At 38.2% G+C, this 21,619-nt stretch overlaps 1 protein-coding gene across 3 annotated transcripts in view; it reads right to left on the reverse strand.

The window, feature by feature from the left end:
- STK31 (serine/threonine kinase 31) overlaps window positions 1-21,619 on the reverse strand; it is a 69,629-nt gene that overhangs the window by 6,106 nt on the left and 41,904 nt on the right. For all 3 annotated transcript variants that reach the window (XM_021078731.1, XM_021078729.1, XM_021078730.1), the window contains 7 exons: window positions 19,745-19,846; window positions 18,086-18,166; window positions 17,808-17,933; window positions 17,110-17,235; window positions 15,180-15,266; window positions 14,427-14,576; window positions 11,122-11,244 (listed from right to left, as the gene is read on the reverse strand). In XM_021078731.1, the coding sequence (XP_020934390.1) occupies window positions 11,122-11,244; window positions 14,427-14,576; window positions 15,180-15,266; window positions 17,110-17,235; window positions 17,808-17,933; window positions 18,086-18,166; window positions 19,745-19,846 (795 nt within the window). The remainder of the gene's footprint in view (window positions 1-11,121; window positions 11,245-14,426; window positions 14,577-15,179; window positions 15,267-17,109; window positions 17,236-17,807; window positions 17,934-18,085; window positions 18,167-19,744; window positions 19,847-21,619) is intronic.

Raw genomic sequence — 21,619 nt, forward strand, 5'->3', positions numbered from 1 at the left:
GTTCCCAGGCTAGGGTTCAAATGGGAGCTGCAGCTGCCAACCTACACCACAGCCACTGCAATGCAGGATCTGAGCTGCATCTGCAACCTATACCACAGCTCACGGCAACGCTGGATCCTTAACCCACTGAGCAAGGCCAGGGATCGAACCCGCATTCTTATGGATACTAGTCAGGTTCATTAATCACTAAGCTATGACGGAAACTCCAAGAAATACTTGTTAAACTTCCATAAACTATTAAATATGCAGGACTTCTTACATAAAAATACTCTGAATCGTACATATTCTCCCACTTCCAACGTATGTGAAAGCTTTAAATTTCTTTACCAAAACCTTTTATAATTGGAACACATAGAGTGTGGCCTCTGTTTCCTGACTGAACCCTAAGCAAGTCCTCAAAAGTATGTCCTTTACTACAGCAAAGCAAAGAAAATTGGCAATTATAAAATAAGTTAAAAGGTTTATCTTCTAAGAAGCTTTATCTTCTAACACATGGTTATCTTTTAATAAGCCTTTTACTGACAAGCCAGTAGGAAATGAGATACTGAACTAGCACAACATTTTAAGGCCTGTAAGAGAAAACTGAGAACTTCTTAAAACAGTAAAAATGGCAAGACTGGTAATTAACTAGAAGGAGAGGATGAGGGAAAAGGAATGGTCGGGAAAAAAAAAAAACTACTACGAGGTTGCTGGCTCAGTGGCTAGAAGAGACTACTGGGGGAAAGACTGGGAGACAGCGCAGCGGTAGAGAGTGCACGTCCCATAGGCCCACTGGCTGGGTTTGGGCTTCGGCTCCACTTCTCACAGGCCACGGGGATTCAGGACAAATCATCTCATTTCTCTGCTCCTTAGGCTCCTCACTTACAAGGCTACTGTAAGAACTAAAGTGGCTAAATACTTGAGAAAAGTAAATGACTCGTGCCAAACATTCCATAAATGTTATCCGCTTTTGTTTTTTAAATTTCAGGCAACTTAGGACATACAGTTAGCAATGTAAATGTTTTTATGAAGGTCACTAGTCTTATTACCAAGAACAGCTTTAATCAAATTTTTACAATTGTTGGATCTAGTTGAAGAGTATAAGTGGTTTCATTATTACTCTTTTGCTTTAAATATGTAAAACTTTCCACAACAATAATAATTAAAGCAATAGCTGTGCTTGTCCTAACTAAGTGACTTGCTTTTACCTTAAGGATTATGAGTGATAAAACAGATTAGTTTTCCTGTCTCATAATGGCTGGAAGAAAGACAAGCACTCTCGCAGTGACTCATTCACAGAAAATGTATTCATCAGGGATGGCTTGGGGTTTTTTTGTTTATTTGTTTTTTGTTTGTTTATAGCTACATCCATGGCATATGGAAGTTGTATATGGCATATGGGGCCAGGGACTGCATCTCCACTGCAGCTATGTTGGTTGGATCCTTTAACACAGGCCAGGCCAGAGACTGAACCCACACCTCTGCAGCAACCTGAGCTGCTGCAGTCAGAATCCTAACCCATTGCACCACAGCAGGAACTCCCAGGGATGACTTATTTTTAAATACCAACAGTGAGGACCCCACAAAAGTAAGACTGGTGTGGTGGCAATACTCTGCAGAAGCATTCAGTTCCTAAGGTAAAAAAGCATTCAAAAGGTGCCATTTCACACCAGTTTTCCCACTTAAAATAAAATCTGAGAGATAAATTTCCACTCCAATCAATAGGAACGTGAAGAGGCAAAGCAGTGGAAATCAGCATACCACTTTTGCTGAAGTGGCATCAGGAGAGCTCAGTGGGGAGCTGAAGATCTAATCAAACCCCATCTGAAACTGTACATTATACTTAAACAGAGTAACTGCAAAAAAAAAAAAAAAAAAGAAAGAAATTTCAGTATGATACAAAGCCTCAGAATATAATACCCTAAATATTCAGGGGACAATAGAAAATCACATATGAAACTAAGAACCACCGCCTGCAATACCACAGCCTCAGACACTTGGAAGGGGGCTAGGCTCTGGAGGTCAGTTCTGGGGAGAGGACTAGGGTTGGCTGTGTGGAGACAGCCTGAGGGGCTAGGGAATGGAGCACCAAAGCTGAGGGAACCCAGGAGGAGATCTGGGCCAAGGGAAGCAAGGCACCACCTCCTCTCTGGGGAGGACAAGAGGAGGAGGGGCAGACAGCCATAGGAATATCCTTCTCTGCACACATGCAGATTCTTGGAAGGAGAGGCTATGGGCAGCAAGACACCTCCTGCATGGGCTACAGCCCCGGGCCCCTCTTGTGCAGGCTACAGGTAGCGGTGCCTCCTGTGCAAGTAAGTGTGATGGGGCACCTCTTGCATGGTCTACAGGTGGCAGGGGCAAACCACCACAGTCATCTCAGACTCCAGAGGTGGGAGAGGCTCACCACCACTAGGGGTCTTGAACAGGCACCACTTGTGCCCCACTCACCTCAGAGGTCAGCACAGAGGAGGGCACTGCAACCGAGCACCATCTGTTGCTGCTCTCACTCCCCTGGGAATGCACACACCCTGCCGCTGCCACTGCCAAATGCTCTGTGTGCTGCCTATAGCTGCCTGAGGGTCACTGCCACTTCCCAAGGCCCTGCAATCAGGAGAAGCCTCCACCACCTTCCTGCACGTCCTTGCCACTGTCAAGGGCCCAGCAACCAGGCACTGGCTACTAGCCCTGCCCACTGCCTCCACCTCCCTGGAAGCACATGCAGTATCCTTCAAGGGCATAACAGCCTGCACACTGAGGAAAGAAATAGCAAGCATCCAAACCAAAATCAGCCCTCACACCACAAATAAATAGTAAGCCCTCACAAAATACCCAGGGGCACTCTCGCATATATAGCCCCCAAAGACTACAGCAGTTGTTTTCCCTAAACTCACAGAATAATAGAAGCAAAATGAAGAAACTCAGAAACCATTTCCAGTTAAAAGAACAGGAGAATTCACCTGAAGGAGCAAACCCTGAAGCAGACCTCTGCGGTCCATGAGACACTGAGTCCAAAAGGAGACGGTGAAAATACTGAAGGAATTAAGGGCGGATATGAACAGTAATGCAGATTACTTTAGAAAGGAGCTAGAAAACACAAGGAGGAGCCAAGAAAAATTAGAAAATTCGTTTGCAGAGACGCAAGCTGAGTTAAAGGCACTGAAGAGCAGAATGGATAATGCAGAGGAACAAATTAACGATGTGGAAGATAGAATAATGGAAATCATCCAATCAGGACAGCAGACAAAAAACCAAATGAAGAAACATGAAGGCAATAATAGAGATCTATGGGATACTATAAAGCAGGCCAATCTACACATAATAGGCATTTCAGAAGGAGAAGAAAAAGGGCACTGAAAATATATTTGAAGAAATTATGGCTGAAAACCTTCCAAATCTAAAGTAAACAGGTAAAAAGATATGGGAAGCACAGAGGGCCCCAAACAAGTTGAATGCAAACAGACCCAAACCAAGGCATATTACAATAAAAATGGCAAAAGTTAAAGACAGGATTCTAAAGGCAGCAAGAAAAAAACACAGAGTTAATTATAAGGGAACCCCATAAGGCTATCAGCTGATTTCTCTACAGAAACACTACAGGCCAGAAGAGAATGGCAAGATATTCAAAATTCTAAAAGGGAAAAATGTACAGCCTAGAATACTCTACCCAGCAAGAATATCATTTAAAATAGAAGTAGAAATAAATAATTTCTCCAACGAACAAAAACCAAAAGAATACAGCAAAACTAAACCCATTCTAAAAGAAATACTGGCATATACTGGCTCATGGCACAGTGGAAACGAATCCAACTAGGAACCACGAGGTTGCGGGTTTGATTCCTAGCCTCATTCAGTGGGTTAAGGATGCGGTGTTGCCACGAGCTGTGGTGTAGGTTGCAGATATGGCTCAGATCCCACGTAGCTGTGGCTCCGACTGGACCCCTAGCTTGGGAACCTCCATATGCCACAGGTGCAGCCCTAAAAAGACAAAAAGACCAAAAAATAAATAAGTAAATAAATGAAATACTGAAAGGGCTCCTCTAAATAAAACAGAAGAAGAAACAGGATGGAGGAAATCACAAATTGGAAAGTAATCACTTAAATAAGCCAGTATACAGATCTTAAAAAAAAAAAAAACTATTGTAAAAGCCACAATAAACACAACAATCAGCAAAAGGATAAATGTGAAGATGTTAAAAAAGGACATAAAAATCATAAAATATGGGGAAGGAAAGTAAGAAAATCTAGACTCTTTTTTTCTAGAATGTGTTTGAGCCTATATGACTATCAGGCTAAAACAAGCAGATACAGGAAGGGATTAACATACTTGAAAAGTAGGACAACCACAAATCAAAACCAAACAATACATTCACATAAACTAAAAAGAAGAGGATACACACATAAAATAAAACATCCAACCAAAAACAGAAAGGAAGAAGGAGAAACAGAATCAACTGAAAAACAAGGTTTAAAATGGCAATAAATACATATTTATCAATTACATATTTATCAGTAATTACCTCAAATGTCAATGGACTGAATGCTCCAATCAAAAGTCACAGAATGGCAGACTGGATAAAAAATAAGAGCCTACAATATGCTGCCTATAAGAGACTCGCCTTAGGGCAAAAGACACAAACTGCAAGTGAGAGGATGGAAAAAGGTATTTCGTGCAAATGGAAAGACAGGAAAGCAGGAACTGCAATACTCATATCAGACAAAAGAGACTTTAAAATGAAGTCTACGGGAGTTCCCATCATGGTGCAGTGGAAACGAATCTGACTAGGAACGATGAGGTCAAGGGTTCAATCCTTGGCCTCACTCACTGGCTTAAGGGTCTGGCATTGCTGTGAGATGTGGTGTAGGTCGCAGATGTGGCTTGGATTCCGTCTTGCTATGGCTGTGGTGTAGGCTGGAAGCTACAGCTCCAATTGGACCCCTAGCCTGGGAACCACCATATGCCACGGGTGTGGCACTAAAAAGCAAAATAAATAAATAAAAATAAAATAAAGTCTATAAAGAAAAAGAAAGACACTATTTAATGATAAAAGGATCGATTCAAGAAGAGGACATTACACTCGTCAATATACATGCCCCTAATATAAGAGCACCGAAATACATACAACAAATACTAACAGACTTAAAAGGAGAAATTCATGGGAATACAAAAATAGTAGGAGACTTTAACACCCCACTCACATCAATGGACAGATCCTCTAGAAAGAAAATCAGCAAGGCAACAGAGATCCTAAATGACACAACAGAAAAGTTAGATTTAATTGACATTTTTCAGGACGTTACATTCAAAAAAATCAGGGAGTTCCCTTTGTGGCTCAGCAGTTAACAAACTCAATTAGGATCCATGAGGATGCGTGTTCGATCGGTGGTGTAGGTCGCAGGTGCAGCTTGGATCCCGCTTTGCTGTGGCTCTAGTGTAGGCCGGCAGCTACAGCTCCGATTAGACCCCTAGCCTGGGAACCTCCATATGCCAAGGGAGCGGCCCTAGAAAAGACAAAAAGACAAAAAAAAAAAAAAAAACACTCAATAGTAAGAGACCCAATTTTTAACATGTGCAAAAGACTTGAACAGACATTTCACCCCAGAGAGTATTTGCAAGGCAAATAATGATCAAATAAAAATATGCTGGACATCATCACGAAATTTAAATTAAGCAAAATTTAAATTAAGACAAGACACTATTACAGACCTAAGAGAATGGCTGAAACAAAAATAATGACAATATAAGGTATTAACAATGATGCAGGAGTTCCTGCCATGGCACAGTGGTTAAAGAATCCGACTGAGAACCATGAGGTTGCAGGTTTGATCCCTGGCCTTGCTCAGTAGGTTAAGGATCTGGCACTGCTGTGAGCTGTGTGTGGTGTAGGTCACAGACATGGCTTGGATTCCTCATTGCTGTGGCGTAGGCCGGCGGCTACAGCTCCGATTAGACCCCTATCCTGGGAACCTCCACATGCCATGAGAGAGGCCCTAGAAAAGGCAAAAAGACAAAAAAAAATGATGCAGAGAATCTGAAACTCTCATACATTGCTGGTGAGAATGCAAAATAGTACAATCCCCTGAAAAACTGTTTGGCAGCTCCTTATAAAATTATACAAATAATTATAATCTATTCAACAATCCTCCCTCCTGGGTATTTATTCTAGAGAAGAAAAAACATGTGTTCACACAAAAACCTATACACAAATGTTTATAACAGCTTTATACGTAACAGCCGAAAAGTGGAAACAACCCAAATCTCCTTCAACAGGTGAAGAGATAAACCAAGTTGGTACATCCATATAATGGAGGATTACTTAGCCACAAAAAAATGGAATGAATTATTAATATACTAAATAACTTAGATGAATCTCCAAGGAATCATGCTGAGTGAAGAAGCTAGTCTCGAAAGGTTACAAACTATAAGACAACATATAATTATGTGACAATCTTAAAAAGACAAAACTACAGTGATAGAGAAAAAATCAGCAGTTGCCAAGGGTTAAGGGTAAGGGAGAGGGTATGACTACAAAGGGACAGTAGAGAGAATTTTTTTAGAGATACGGAGCTGTTCTGTAAGCTAACTGTGGTGATGGCTATACTAACCTGTGCTAAAATTCACAGGACTGAACACCAAAAAACAATCAACCATACTACATGGTAATTTAAAAATCAAATTCCTTAAACCGCTTAATCAATATTAAAGAAGAGCAGGAATTCAGCACAACCGTAGTACGTTTTCTCACCGAGCTCTTTACTCCCATTTAATGACCAAAGGGAACGGGGAGCACACAGACTGCTAATACCATACTGAGGTGATGTTTTGTGATGGCTCTCAGGAACACAGAAACTTTTGAGACATTTACTTTCATCCTTCTGATGTAAAGAATAGAGAGATTACTGAGGCAATGACAAAAATGATGCCAGGAAAATAATTTCCATGGCTATAATGGTTTCAAGAAACCAGGCAACTTTAAATACACATGCCAGCATAAGGCCAAAACTTATGAATGCTTAATTGGGGAACGGGATTCCCACTGATCCCACTTGGGGAGGTATACACGCTCTATTTACCACAGCTTTATTAAGGTATAATTGAACTGCTTGCATTTAAAGAACATAATCAGTGTTCACATATGTGCAGTCCTGCAGAATCATCACCACAATCAAGCTGGTCAGCACAGTGATTATGCCACAACACTTCCTCATCCCCCCCGTGATCTATCTCCCCTTCCTCTCCATCCTCAAACCCTAGAAATGGTCTCCTTTCTATCTCACCTTAGAGAACTCTATACAAATAGAACCATAAAATATGTACTCTTTCTTTCCTTTGGTTTCTTCAGCTTGGCAGATTCCTCCATATTACTGAGTGTGCAGGCACACCTCAGAGAAATGAGGATTCAGTACCAGACCACTATATTAAAGTGGATATCACAAAAAAGAGAATAACAATTTTTTTTGGTTTCCCATAACATAGAAGTTATGTTTATATTACTGTAACTTATTAAGTGTGCAATAGCAGTATGTCTAAAAACAATGTAAACAGCTTAATTTAAAAATAGTTTATTGCTGGAGTTCCTGTTGTGGCTCAGCAGAAACAAACCCGAGTAGTATCCACGAGGTTGCAGGTTCAAACCCTGGCCTCACTCAGTGGGTTAAGGATCTGCTGTTGCCATGAACTATGGAGGTTGCAGAAGTGGCTTGGATCCCATGTTGCTGTGGCTGTGGCACAGGTCAGCAGCTGCAGGTGCAGTCTGACCCCTAGTCTGGGAACTTCCATATGCTGCAGGTGCATCCATTTAAAAAAAAAAAAAAACTTTATTGGTAAAAAACGCTAACCATCATCTCACAATGCATGGTTACCACAAATGTTCACTATATTAAAAATGCAGTATCTGCAGTTTAATAAAGTGAAGCACAACAAAATAAGGTGTGCCTGTATTAATAGTTCACTCCTTTTATTGCTGAGTAGTATTCCAGTGGGTAGATATACAGTAGACTATTTATCCATTCACCTGTTTATGGACATTTGCGCTGTTCCAGTTTTTGGCTATTACAAATAAAATGTCTTTAAAAAAAGAAGTAAAATGTCTTTGAATATTTATGTACAAGTCTTTGTATAGACATATGCTTTCATTTCTCTTGGCTAAATACCTAGGAGTAAAACGGCTAGGTCAAATGGTAGGTATCTGTTTTAACAACTGCCAAATTATTTTCCAAAGCGGTTGATCCATATACATTCCCTTCAGCAATATATGAGAGTTCTAGTTGCTACACATCCTAGCAGACACTTGGTTTGGTGAGTATTTTTAATCTTAGACTTCACAGTGGGTATGTGGTAGTATCTCACTTTGGTTTTAATTTGCATTTCCCTAATAAGTCATGATGTTAAGAGCATCTTTTTGCATGCTTATTCACCATCTGGACCTTTCATTTGGTAAAATGCCTATTTAAATACTTCGCCCATTTTTAAACTGTCTTCTTATTGAGTTTTAAGAGTTCTCTGTAAGCTGTATACAAGTCTTTTGTCAGATACATGCTTTGCAAACATTTCCTTCAATCTGTGCATGACTTACCTTTCATTTTTATAACAGTGCCTCCTAAAGAGTAAGGTTTTGAATTTTGATGAAATCCTAATTTTTTTTTCTTTTATACTTTGTGTCCTACTACAAGAAATCCTTGCCAAACTCAAAGTCAGTAAGATTTTCTCTGTGTTTTATTCCTCAGTCTTAGATGCTTGAGTTTTACATGTAGGTCTAACATACACTGAGAGTTTGTTTTTATACACTGTGCAAGGGATGAGTCAAAGTGTAATTTTTTATGTAGAGATATCCAATTGTTACAGGACCATTTGTTGAAGACTATCCTTTCCCTCATAGGATCGTCTTGGTACCTTTGTCAAAAATCAACTGACCATATGCGAGTGGGTCTGTTTCTACCTAATACTGTTCCATCAGTCTGTATGTCAGACTTTATGGCAATATCACACACCTTGAATTACTGTAAAATTATTGTCTTAAAATCAGTGAAAGCCCTCTAATTGTATTATTTTTCAAAATTGTTTTAGCTATCTGAGATCCCATATAAACTACAGAATCTGAGTCAATTACTGCCCCCCCCAAAATGTAAGCCTAGAAGTTTTGCTGAAATTGTATTGAAACTATAGACCAATTTGAGAACTCACACCACACATCATTAAGGACGTAGTGCATCTCTGCATTTATTTACACCTTCATTAATTTCTTTCAACAATACTTTGCAGTTTTCATTGTACCAATCTTGCACATCTTTTGTCAAATTTATCTCTAAAAATTCCATATTTTTGATACTTGTATGAACTTTTTTTTTTTTAGGGCCCCACCGACAGCATATAGAAGTTCCTATGCTAAGGGTGGGAACTGGAGCTGTAGACTGCCAGCTTACACCACAGCCACAGCAACGCCAGATCCAAGCCTTGAGGGACCTACACCACTGCTCACGGCAATGCTGGATCCTTAACCCACTGAGAGAGGTCAGGGATCGAACCTGCGTCCTCACGGATGCCAGTCAGATTCGTTAACCACTGAGCCACGACGGGAACTCCGATACGTCTATAAACTTTTTAATTTCAATTTCCTAGTATACAGAAACAATCGTTGTACTGACTTTGTATCCTGTAACCCTGCTAAACTTACTTGTTTGTTTGTAGCTCTTATGTGCATAATGTTCCTAAAGATTTTCTACATAATTAACCATGTCATCCGCAAATAAAGACACCTTTACTTCTTCATTTTCAAACTGTATGCCTTTTACTTCTTTTTGCTGCCTTACTTGACCGGCTAGAACCAGGATCAGCAAACGACAGCCTGTGTGCTAAAACCATCCCACTGAGTTCATACAGCATGCATGCAAGCCAAGAATGTTTTTCACGTTTTAAATGTTTCAAAGAAAATCAAAGAATGCTACTTCATGACACATGAAAAGTACATGAAATTCAAACCTTAATGTCCATAAATAAAGTTTTATTAGGAACAGAGCCACTCATTCATGTCTTTCTATCGCTGCTTTCACACTACAGCAGAAGAACCCATATGTCTCACAAAGCCTAAAATATTTACCATATGGCCTTTTTATACAAAATTGTGCTGACCCACGGGCTAGACCCTCAAATACAATGTTAAGCAGAAGAAGTAAGAATAGACATCCTTTCCTTGTTGATACATAATCCCTCATAAGTCACAGGAAGAATGCATTTAAACCATGAATAAGAATAGCTATTCAGTTTACTGTGAAAGCAGAAACATTTACTCAAGGCTCATTCAGTATCACTTTAATATCTATTTTCCATATATGCATGAATTGCTCCAGATTAATACAGGACAAAATCATCTTCACTGTTAATCTTGCCTTAATAAAACCAAGACAACAGCATCACGATACCTAAAATATACATCAAGCCAATCTTTAGAAAGTACACCATAGGTGATAGGAAGTACAGCTGACCCTGGAACCACATGGAACCACATGGAGGTTAGGGGTGCTAACGCTTGGCCCAGTCCAAAATCCACATACAATTTACAGGCAGTTCTCTGTATCCACAGTTCCCCTGCGCCTGCATAACCACAGGTGGTATAGTACTATAGCATTCACTACTGAGAAAGAAACCATGTTTAAGTGGTCCTACACAGTTCAAATCCATGCTGTTCAAAGATTGACTGAATAGCAACAGTTTATGATAAACTTTAAAATGGGTGGGAAAGGACTTCCTGTCATGGCTTAGCAGAAAAAATCCGACAAGTATCCATGAGGACTCAGATCGGATCCCTGGCCTCGCTCAGTGGGCTAAGGATCCAGCCTCACCGTGAGCTGTGGTGTAGGTCACAGACACAGCTTGGATCTGGCGTTGCTGTGGCTGTGGTGTAAGCCAGCAGCTACAGCCTCAATTCCACCCCTAGCCTGGGAACTTCCTATGCTGCAGCTGCGGCCCTAAAAATACAAAAAAAAAAAAAAAAAAAGGTGGGAAAAAATTTTTTCCTACTAAAAATCTACCACTGCTTTTTATCCAGAGTAATATACTGAAGAAAACCACTACAAATCATCATTTTCTATACCGAAGTATATATAAATAAATGACTGATCTGTTCCAATAAAAAAATAACTTACCCACAGTAAAAGGCAGCCATAAGCATACAAGTCAGAACTTGGAGAAGCAGGCTTTCCCATCTTCAGTTCAGGTGACAGCAAACTCAAATCACCAACCATCATGCTGACTGAGGCTCGCTGACTCTACAAAAACAGCAGGTTAAATATTTTAGAGGCAACACAGTTGAGGGCAGCTTTCTGTAAAGTAATCTGCATTTAATCAACACCAAAAAAATATTCACTTGAAATATTTTATTCTCTCTTGCTTTCAAATATTTTTACCTAATTTCCAGTATTACAAGCTGCTTTTAAAATCAGTCTCGTGAAATTAACAGTGAGACTATGGTTACATTTCACATTGTAGACGCCAACAGATTAAAAAGTAAGAACCACTGATTACTTAAGAATTTGGTATTTCTTATTTAAGAAATACATTTTCATAAGGGCAAGAGCCAGTGCTGTTTTCTAATTCTGAAAATTCTAAATAACCTTTAAAAACCACAAGTTTACAGAGTACTTTTTCTTTTTTACTGACCATTTTCAAAGTACACCATTTCCACTCTCTCAAAGGAACATCAATGACAGTAACAAGAACCCTGGATTCAAAGAGACCTTGACTGCAATTCCCCCTTTGCCATTTATTTGCTCTATGACCTTGGGCTTTAATGTCTTTGAGCCGAATCAATTAATTTGTTACTACTTGACAGAGTTATCATAAAGGTAGAGGTAATTAGCACAATACTTAGCTCATATCGCCAAGTATTAATTATCTTCTCTTCCCATCATTATCCTCGCTTCTCAAAGTGTGGTCCAAAGACCAGCAGCTACAGTATCACTTGGGAGCTTGCTAGAAATACAGTATCTCCAGACCAGAAATGCTGAATAACAATCTGCATTTTATGTACACCTGACACATACAATGTCACATACTAATTTTACCTCAATTTCTAAAAAGTGCGTTTTAACAAGATTCTCAGGAGAGTCACATGCACTGCAAAGTCTGAAAAGCAATGCCCTTAATTATACTACTTTCAAATTACTCTTTCTGGTTAATTTTTCAATCTGAGAATATGGTGAGATGCGGAGTGAAAGGCAGTTTAATCAGTAAATAATTTTAAATCAAGATTAAAAACTGGAGTTCCCACTGTGGCATAGTGGGTTAAGGATCCAACTGCAGCAGCAGCTTGGGTCGCTGCAGGTCAGAGCTATGGCTTGAATTCAATCCCTGGCCTGGGAAATTCCATAGCCCAAAAATAATAAATAAATAAATAAATAAATAAATAAAATGTTTAGAGAAAATAGCAACAGCTGAAAATCGAGGAGGAAGAATATCTTGGGGTCGTCATGGTACCCTTAGTTATACAAAAGGGATGTTCAACAGGTGAACTAACCAGGATCCCTACCTAAGAACTGAGAATTTTTTAAAACTCACAATTCAGTTATTTTTCTTACGATGTTATCCTAATTTTCAAATAAATTAGCAGAAATACTTTGGCAAATACACTTCGCCTAAGTCCTCTCTAATCCAGCATTTCATCAGAGTTTCCCATTTTCGTGTTCCCCTCCTTGTAAGCACCGCATGAAAAGCACTGAAACCACGCACAGCCAGGGGGCACTATCCCGGGACGTGCCGATGGCCAACACAGCCAGAGGGAGCTCCTCAGACATGAACATGCTGGCAAGGATGCAGAGAAACCGGAATCCTCAGACTTCGCTGATGAAAACGCAAAGCAGCACAGCCACTCTGGGGATCAGTGCGTTTCCTCGAAATGTGAAGCAGAGTTACCATATAACCCAAGTCCACACCCGAGAAATCTGTATCCTGATGTTCACAGCAATGGTATTCATAATAATCGGAAAGTGGACACTCAAATGCCCACAAACTGATGAATGTAAAAACAAAATATGCTCTATCCATATAGTGAAATACTATCTGGGCATTTTAAAAAAGGAATGAATTTCACACACATGCCACAACATGGATGAACCTCGAAAACACTGTGCAAAATGAAATAAGCCAGTCACAAAAGACGACACACTGTATGATTCCATTTAGAGGAAATGTCCAGAATAGGCAACTCCATAGAGACAGAAAGCGGATTAGTGGTTTCCAAGAGACTAAGCAGAGGAAGATGGGGGCGGGGGTGGGGTGACTGCAAATGAGTATGGGTTTCTTTCTGAGGGTGATAAAAATGTTCTGGAATTAGCAGTGGTTGATGCAGAACACTTTGACTATATCAAAAATTAGGCAGTCTCCATCATGGCTCAGTGGTAACGAACCCAACTAGTATACATGAAGACACAGGTTCAATCCTTGGCCTCACTCAGTGAGTTAAGGATCCAGCGTTGCTGTGAGTTGTGGTGTAAGTTGCAGACGAGGCTAGGATCCCTCATTGCCGTGACTGTGGTGCAGGCCCGCAGCTGCAGCTTCAATTCAACCTCTAGCCTGAGAACTTCCATATGCCACACCTCCAGCCCTAAAAAGAAAAAAAATTTTTTTAATTAAAAAATAAAAACTAGTACTGAATTTTACATATTATGATATGTGAATTACACCTCAATAAAAGTGTTTTTTCTTTTTTGGCCATACCCATAGCATGCAGAAGCTCCTGGGCCAGAGATCAAACCCAAGCTACAGCAGCAACATCAAGTCCTTAACTGCTAGACCACCAAGGAACTCCAATCAAGCTATTATTTCAATAAAGAGAATTGCTCCCTCATGACTGTGCATATTTTGAAAATCCCCATTCTATCAAAAAGGAAAAAAACCACAACATGCTCTTTAACTGTCTGATGATTGTTATCCCTACAAACTGCCTCTTCTGAGATAATGTGGTATCAAATTAACAGCCAATGATGTTGAACCAGCACTTGAACTAAATGGAAAAATCCAAGGTTCCCTAGTTCCTAAAAATGCCCATTAATCAAAAAATAATAAAGCATGTATATCTGAATTTACTCTATTGAGGGGGAGGGCACCAACAGACAGGGAGACAGGAGATGGCCACCTAGTTTTCCCTGTGTAGTTCCCAGAAATTAAATGTTTCCTGACGATAAAATAATTAATTAATGCCAAGGTTGTCAATGCCATTGACTATAATTTCAGACTGCTCCTAAAACTTATGGTTGAAAAATATAATACACAATATTAGAAACTCTTGTTCTAGTACCTAGCTGATAATACACAACGTCTCCTACTAAATGACATGCCGTAACTGAAGGCACAGATCTTATAATAAATTACCATATGAAGTCAAAGTGCTGAACTACTGCCTAATAACATTAAATTAAGCCTAGAACTTATTCATAAAACCACTGTATTTTACCACAGATTTGGTGAAGTCAAAATCTCCAACAATTCCTTGCTGACGGTTTAAAGCAAAAACGTTGTTCTGATGAAGTGCTCCGTGAATGATGTCGGCCTTGTGCAAGGTATGCAGACCCTGCGCGACACCTTTCATCACCTTCAAAGCCTCCTACAGACAAGCACACGCAAAAGAAGTCAGGAAGTCGAGATGTGTTATGACGGAAGCTTTTCTGGAATTAAGACTCCTCCAGAAGTGACAAAAGCTTCCTCCAAGTGAGCCTTTTAAGGCCAGAAGCCCTGATTATTTAACTGGTGACATCATACATATACATGAGTTAGCGAATACAGTCTCTAAGAAGACTTGATTACAAGTAATGACCATAACGCTTCGAGAAAAGAAAAAGAGACTCAAATAGTGCTACTGGGTAGAAAGAATCAGAGCATCCTTTATTATTACTAATTCATATTTACAATAGAAATTAAAGCAATCACTTAAATACTTATAATTCTACGTCCTATGCTATACAGTTTACACATAGCATGCTTAGTAGTCATAAGCATAGGATTTGGTGCCAAAAGGACCTAATTTCCCCTCTGGAAGAACCCTATGCAAGTCGCTTTAATCTCTATGAGCCTCATTTTTCTAATCTTTATATAAGGGGATAACTCACATCATATCACAGGGCTGATCTGACAATTAACTAGAATAACATGAATCGAAATTGTTATTTTCTAATTTAATACACCCATGCAAAGTAAGTTTTTTACTTACTTCTGAAGTTAAAGGCATGCTGGATTGAATAGCCCTCAGATTTGCTCTAGGGTAGTATGGGACCATCAGATAAGCCATAGGATCAGACTGAGAAGTAAAACAGAGAATGAGACTCAAGGTGAAAAATTCAATGTATTTTTAGGATACAATGATTGTACAAAATAACTTTTCTGGAATGAATTACTTCTCTTCTGTGCAAAAGCTTTTAAATTTAGTTAGGTCCCATTTGTTTATTTTTGCTTTTATTTCTTTTGCCTTGGGAGACTGATACAAGGAAATATTGCTAAAATTTATGTCAAAGAGTGTTTCATCTATCTTCTCTTCCAGTTTTATGGTTTCATGTCTTACATTTAGATCTTTAAACTCTTTTGCATTTATTTTTGTACGTGGTATGAGGCAATGTTCTACATGTTGCAGTCCAGCTTTCCCAGCATCACTTATTGAAAAGACTGTCTAATTAAAAGCTTTTGCACAACAAAGGAAACCACCCGCAAAGTGAAAAGACAACCTACAGAATGGGAGAAGGTATTAGTAAATATTCGTAAATAAAGTGACTAACACGGAGCTGATATCGAAAATATACAAATAGCTCATACAACTTAGTATAAAAAAAAAATCAAAAAATGGGCCAAAGACATGAATAGATGTATTTCTCAAGGAGACAAATAGTCAAAAACACATAGAAAGATGTTCAACATCACTAATTATCATAAAAATGCAAATCAAAACCACAATGAGATATCACCTAACACCTGTTAGAACAGCTATCATCAAGAAATCCACAAATAACAAATTTTGGAGAAGACACAGAGGAAAAGGAACCCTCCTTCACTGTTGGCAGAAATGTAAATTGGTGCAGCCACTATGAAGAATACTTTGGAGGGTCCTTAAAAACTAATAATAGAACTACCACATGATCCAGAAATTCCACTCCTAGATATACAACCAGGAAAAAAAAAAAAAAAAAAAAACCTTACTCTAAAAGATATATGCACCCTAATGTTTCTAACACACCATTTATAATAGCCAAGACTTGGACGTGACCTATGCCTATCAACAGATGACTAGATAAAGAAAATGTTGGGTGTGTGGGGGCGTGGGGGTGTGTGTGTGTGTACACATGTATACATAAACACACAATGGGATAACAGTCATTTAAAAAAAGTGAAATAGGAGTTCCTCTCATGGCTCAGTGGAAACCAATCTAACTAGTATCCATAAAGACGCAGGTACAATCCCTGGCCTTGCTCAGTGGGTTAAGGATCCAGCGTTGCCATGAGCTGTGGTGTAGGTCAAAGACATGGCTCAGATCCTGCGTTGCTGTGGCCGTGGTGTAGGGTGGCGGCTACAGCTCCAATTAGACCCCTAGCCTGGGAACCTCCATACGCTGTGGGAGCGGCCCTAGAAAAAGCAAAAAGACAAAAAAAAAAAAAAAAGAAATACTGTCATTTGCAACAACACAGATGGACCTAGAGAACATAATACTTAGTGAGATAAGTAAGAAAAAGGAAAATATTATATGATATCACTTACACATGAAGCCTAAAAAAGTAATACAAATGAACTTATATTCAAAACAGAAACAGACTCACAGACATAGAAAACAAATATGTGGTTACCAAAGGGGAGAGGAAAAGTGGAAGGGACAAATCAGGGGCATGAATTGACAGATACAAATTGTTATATATAAATAGATAAGCAATAAGGATTTACTGTATAGACAGGTAATTATACCCATTATTTTATAATGGAATATAACCTACAAAAATACTCAATCACTAGGCTGTACACCTGAAACTAACACAATATTGTAAATCAATTATACACTTCAATAAACAAATAAATAAATGATTTACTTCTCTAAAGCTTGGTGCTAGAATATATTTTAAATAAAATGTTTTCTGCAAGCAGATTAGCTTAAAAACTTTACCTTACATAAAAATAGGAATATCAATGGTAGCAACCCAGACTGTTCTTTAGCTTCTTTCCAAGCTCTGTGATAGGCTGCTGCTCTCTGAATCACCCTGGCTTCTGTATCAACATCCACAGAATAGCCCTTATAACCAAAAAAAAAAAAAGAATTGGTAAATCCAAAATTAAAAATCTCACTTAAATTATATTTACATTTATTTTCAATTATATAAATACTTTTTCTATCTGCTTTAAATGATATAATTTACAAAGGGAAGAACTATTCTACCTGAAACTTAATATACATTCTACAGTACGTACCCACTAAGGCCAAATTAATTATCCTGTTATGACTAACAGTTCCCCTGGTCAATGAAGAGAAGAAATCAAAGAAGGGAAGGCTGTGTTGGGAAAACAGTTGAGATTTCAAAGAGAAATACAAGAAAAACAAACTTTAAAAGGCTCTTGGCTGGAACGTAGTAAGTTCACTCAAAAAAAGGGAAAGCAAGTATATCCTACTAAAAACATACACTATTTGGGGAAATGAGGGAAACTTTCAATTCAAAATTAGTTCTGGCAACAAAACTAGAAGCACAGTCACCATACCCGTCAATTCATTTAATTTATAAAATAAGCAGTGGGTCTTTACTTTCCTGAAAAATAACACTACCACTCCACTTCATACTTCTGCCACTAGTCCAAAGAACTTAAACTTACCTTTAAAAGAATTATCTGCCCGTCAACCTCAGAACATACCAAAGGACGCTTGCTGCTAAGTTCCTTCATGGGCTCAGTATCAAGAAGATCCCTTTCCAAGCTCATCGTAAGAAGACCACCAGAGTTCTAGACACAAGTTTTTGTTACAAATTGAAGAATTCCAACAATCCCAGCACTTTTAAACAAGCAACACAATTAATTACATACTACTAGACAGACTGGACAGCATCAATCCTGCTCTCTGTAGAAGAGTAATTCCAAGGGGAAACAAAGCTTACCATGTACTTGAGTAATCCTATTTCAGGATGAAGCAGAGGAAGCTCAGGGAACCATTTCTTTACCAAGCTAGTCAGCTTCTCCTAAATTTAAAAAATCATTTTTTATTACAGATCATTGTGTATTCAATTATGATACGTTGGTATCTCCCTTATTATATATCTAATAAGATACATAATCTAATAAGATCTATAACCTCATAAAATATATATTTACTGATTTTGCCTTCTATTACAAGAAACATCAAATGAAAACCAAGAGTCATCTTGGATCTAAATTATCATCTTACTAACAGAAGAGAAACTTAATTACCAATTTTAAGCTTATTATACATATACAGGCATAAAATCTTGCCTAAGGTCAAAGTCCATAATCACTTCCCAAGTTCCCGTCGTGGCTCAGTGGAAACAACTACAACTAGGAACCATGAGGGTGCGGTTCGATCCCTCGCCTTGCTCAGTGGGTTAAGGATTCAGCATTGCTGTGAGCTGTGGTGTAGGTCGCAAACTCGGCTTTGATCCTACGTCTGTGGCGTAGGTTGGCAGCTGTAGCTCCAATTCAACCCATAGTATGGGAACATCCATATGCTGTGGGTGTGGCCCTCAAAAGACAAAGAAAAAAAAAGACAAAAACACATATTCACTTCCAAGTTAAAATGAAAAAGTTTGATGAAAAACCGATTTGAGTAATAGAACTGTCACTATTTCTCAAAATATCAAGAACACAGTAGCATTTTAAAATATTGGCTATTTCATTTCAGAAGGAAAAAAACCATAAAAGCCTTGAAAGAAAAAATGAACATGTAGCTCTACGAAAGCTACTTTGAAGCAATGTAAAAATTGAGAATAGTTAGAAAAATCATTTATCACATGTTTATTCAATAAAACTTCTAGATACTGTTCAAGGTCCTGAAGACAGCTATTCTATTCAAGGTTCAGAAAGTGAATAATGAAGCACACAGAGAAGTTTGCTAAATAATGCATATCACTCACAGTGCCTACTATTATCATGGTATTTTTTTTTCAGAGCACTGTTTCTCACCTCACTTCCTTCCCATAACATCCCTGAAACATAAAATACAATATTCTTTCCATTTTAAATATAAAATATGTAACTGACTCTCCCAAAGTCACAAAAATTAGTGGTAGAACTTCCCCCTAAAACCAAGTAACTTTGTTATATTCTTCAACTAAATTATGGTACCCTATTAACGTTTTCATTGAAGTTTTATGCTTAAAATGATGTTCATAGAGGTTTTAATTTAAAAAATATTTAGGCTTTATGTTAAATATGAAACAAGCAGTATGCAAAAGTGTTTGTACTATAACATCAATTCCTGAAAAAACAAGCAGAAAGAAAACTAAAAGGAAGTTAATCAAAAGTTAAACGTGATTATACTACTTACTACTGAGTGGCAAAGTTACAGATGATGTTTTTTCTTCTTTATAACTTTCTGTAATTTTCACACTTGGTATAATTTTTATGAATTATTTTATCATCAGAAATCAATTTCTAAAATCACGTAAACATTACTATGCCAACATAACTATACCAACATAATCTTCAGCTTTGTGATTACAGTCCAATTCATAAAAATGAATATTTGTATTCAACTTCTAAAGTAAAAACTAATTCAAAATTTCAGAGAATCAAATACTTACATATTCCTCCTGCTCATGATAAATTTCCTGAAAGACACTATTCCGCAATTGAGTTATTTCTTGCTTTATTATCTCAATCTCAGATCCGTCATGGTCATCAGACTTAAATCAGAAAGAAAAAAAGTGACCTTATAGGCTTATTAGATTGAAAACAAGTCTTTCTAGTAAGAATTAACGTGACTCCAGCAGCAAATCACTCTAATTTCCATGTATCCTTCTATACCTAAATATAACAGACCCTCATAACACCTATCAAAAATTAATATTTATTAGTTTATTCTAGCACTGTATTTTCCAAAACATACAAAAAGGAATTATAAAAAGGTCATTATAAAATCAATTACACAGGAGTTCCCGTCGTGGCGCAACAGTTAACGAATCCCACTAGGAACCATGAGGTTGCCCTTGCTCAGTGAGTCAAGGATCTGGCGTTGCCCATGAGCTGTGGTGTAGGTTGCAGATGCAGCTCCGATCCAGCATTGCTGTGGCTCTGGTGTAGGCCGGTGGGTACAGCTCCGGTGAGACCCCTAGCCTGGGAATCTCCATATGCCATGGGAGCGGTCCTAGAAAAGGCAAAAAGACTAAAAAAAAAAAAAAAAAAAAAAAAATCAATTACACATATTTTTCTTATCTCTTAATCTGCTGCAGATTTTCTCTAAGATGACCAACTGCCACCATAGAGTAAATGTCAAGAATAGAAACCAGAATACAATTAAAGTCCCTGGAATTTTTTTTCTACGTAAGATTTGATTTTTTAAAAAAATCAGTATAAACATGTGGCATATCCACTAGAGGAAAAACAATGTAGGACTCACAAAGACTCTATAAAACTCTAATGATGATAAATACATCACCTTAAAAGGTACACGTATTCAAAGTTGGATAAATTTCTACCAAAGTTAAAAAAAAAAATTAAAAAGACCCTATTCCCCAGAGCACAGAGTAGGATAAAACTAGAAAAATCTTAAACTACTAAATTAGTTCCAATCCATAATTAAATGCTCCAAAGAGGAAGAAAGTGAATTCAAATTGGATTAAGATATAATGTAAATCCCTTTGAAATTTAAATCAAATCCTCAAGGGACCAAAGAGTGCCAGTTTATTCACAAAGCTTCAAGCCTAAAGGAGGTTAGCCCAGTTTAAAATGTCCTAATTCTGAGAAATGCAAGTTAAAACTCCTATGAGGTACCACCTTACACCAGCCACAATATCCATCATCAAAAAGTCTATAAAAAATAAATGCTGGAGAGGGTTTGAAGAAAAGACAACCCTCTTACCCTGTTGGCAGGAATGCAAATGGGTGCAATCACTATGTAAAACAGTACAGAGGTTCCTCAAAAACTAGAAACAGAATTACCATATGATCCAGCAATCCCACTCCTGGGCATCTATCAGGAGAAAACCATGATTCGAAAAGATACATGTACCCCAATGCATATTGGGCAGTATTATTTACAATAGCCAAGACATAGAGGCAACCTAAATGTCCATCAACAAAAGAATGGATAAAGAAATTGTGGTACATACATACAATGGAATATTACTCAGCCATAAAAAAGAATGAAATAATGCCATTTGCAGTAACATGAATGGACCTAGAAATTATCATACTAAGTGAGGTTAGTCACACAGTGAGAGGCAAACATTTTATGATATCACTTATATACAGAATCTTAAAAAAAGTACAAATGAACTTGCTTGCTGAACAGAAACAGACTCAAACTATCACAACCTTGTGAATCAACTATACTTCAATAAAACTTTAAAAAAAAAAGTGTCCCGGGAGTTCCCGTCATGGCACAGTGGTTAACAAATCCAACTAGGAATCATGAGGTTGCGGGTTCGGTCCCTGCCCTTGTTTAGTGGGTTAAGGAT

Source organism: Sus scrofa, chromosome 18 (assembly GCF_000003025.6).
Source record: "Sus scrofa isolate TJ Tabasco breed Duroc chromosome 18, Sscrofa11.1, whole genome shotgun sequence".
NCBI classification, from domain to species: domain Eukaryota; kingdom Metazoa; phylum Chordata; class Mammalia; order Artiodactyla; family Suidae; genus Sus; species Sus scrofa.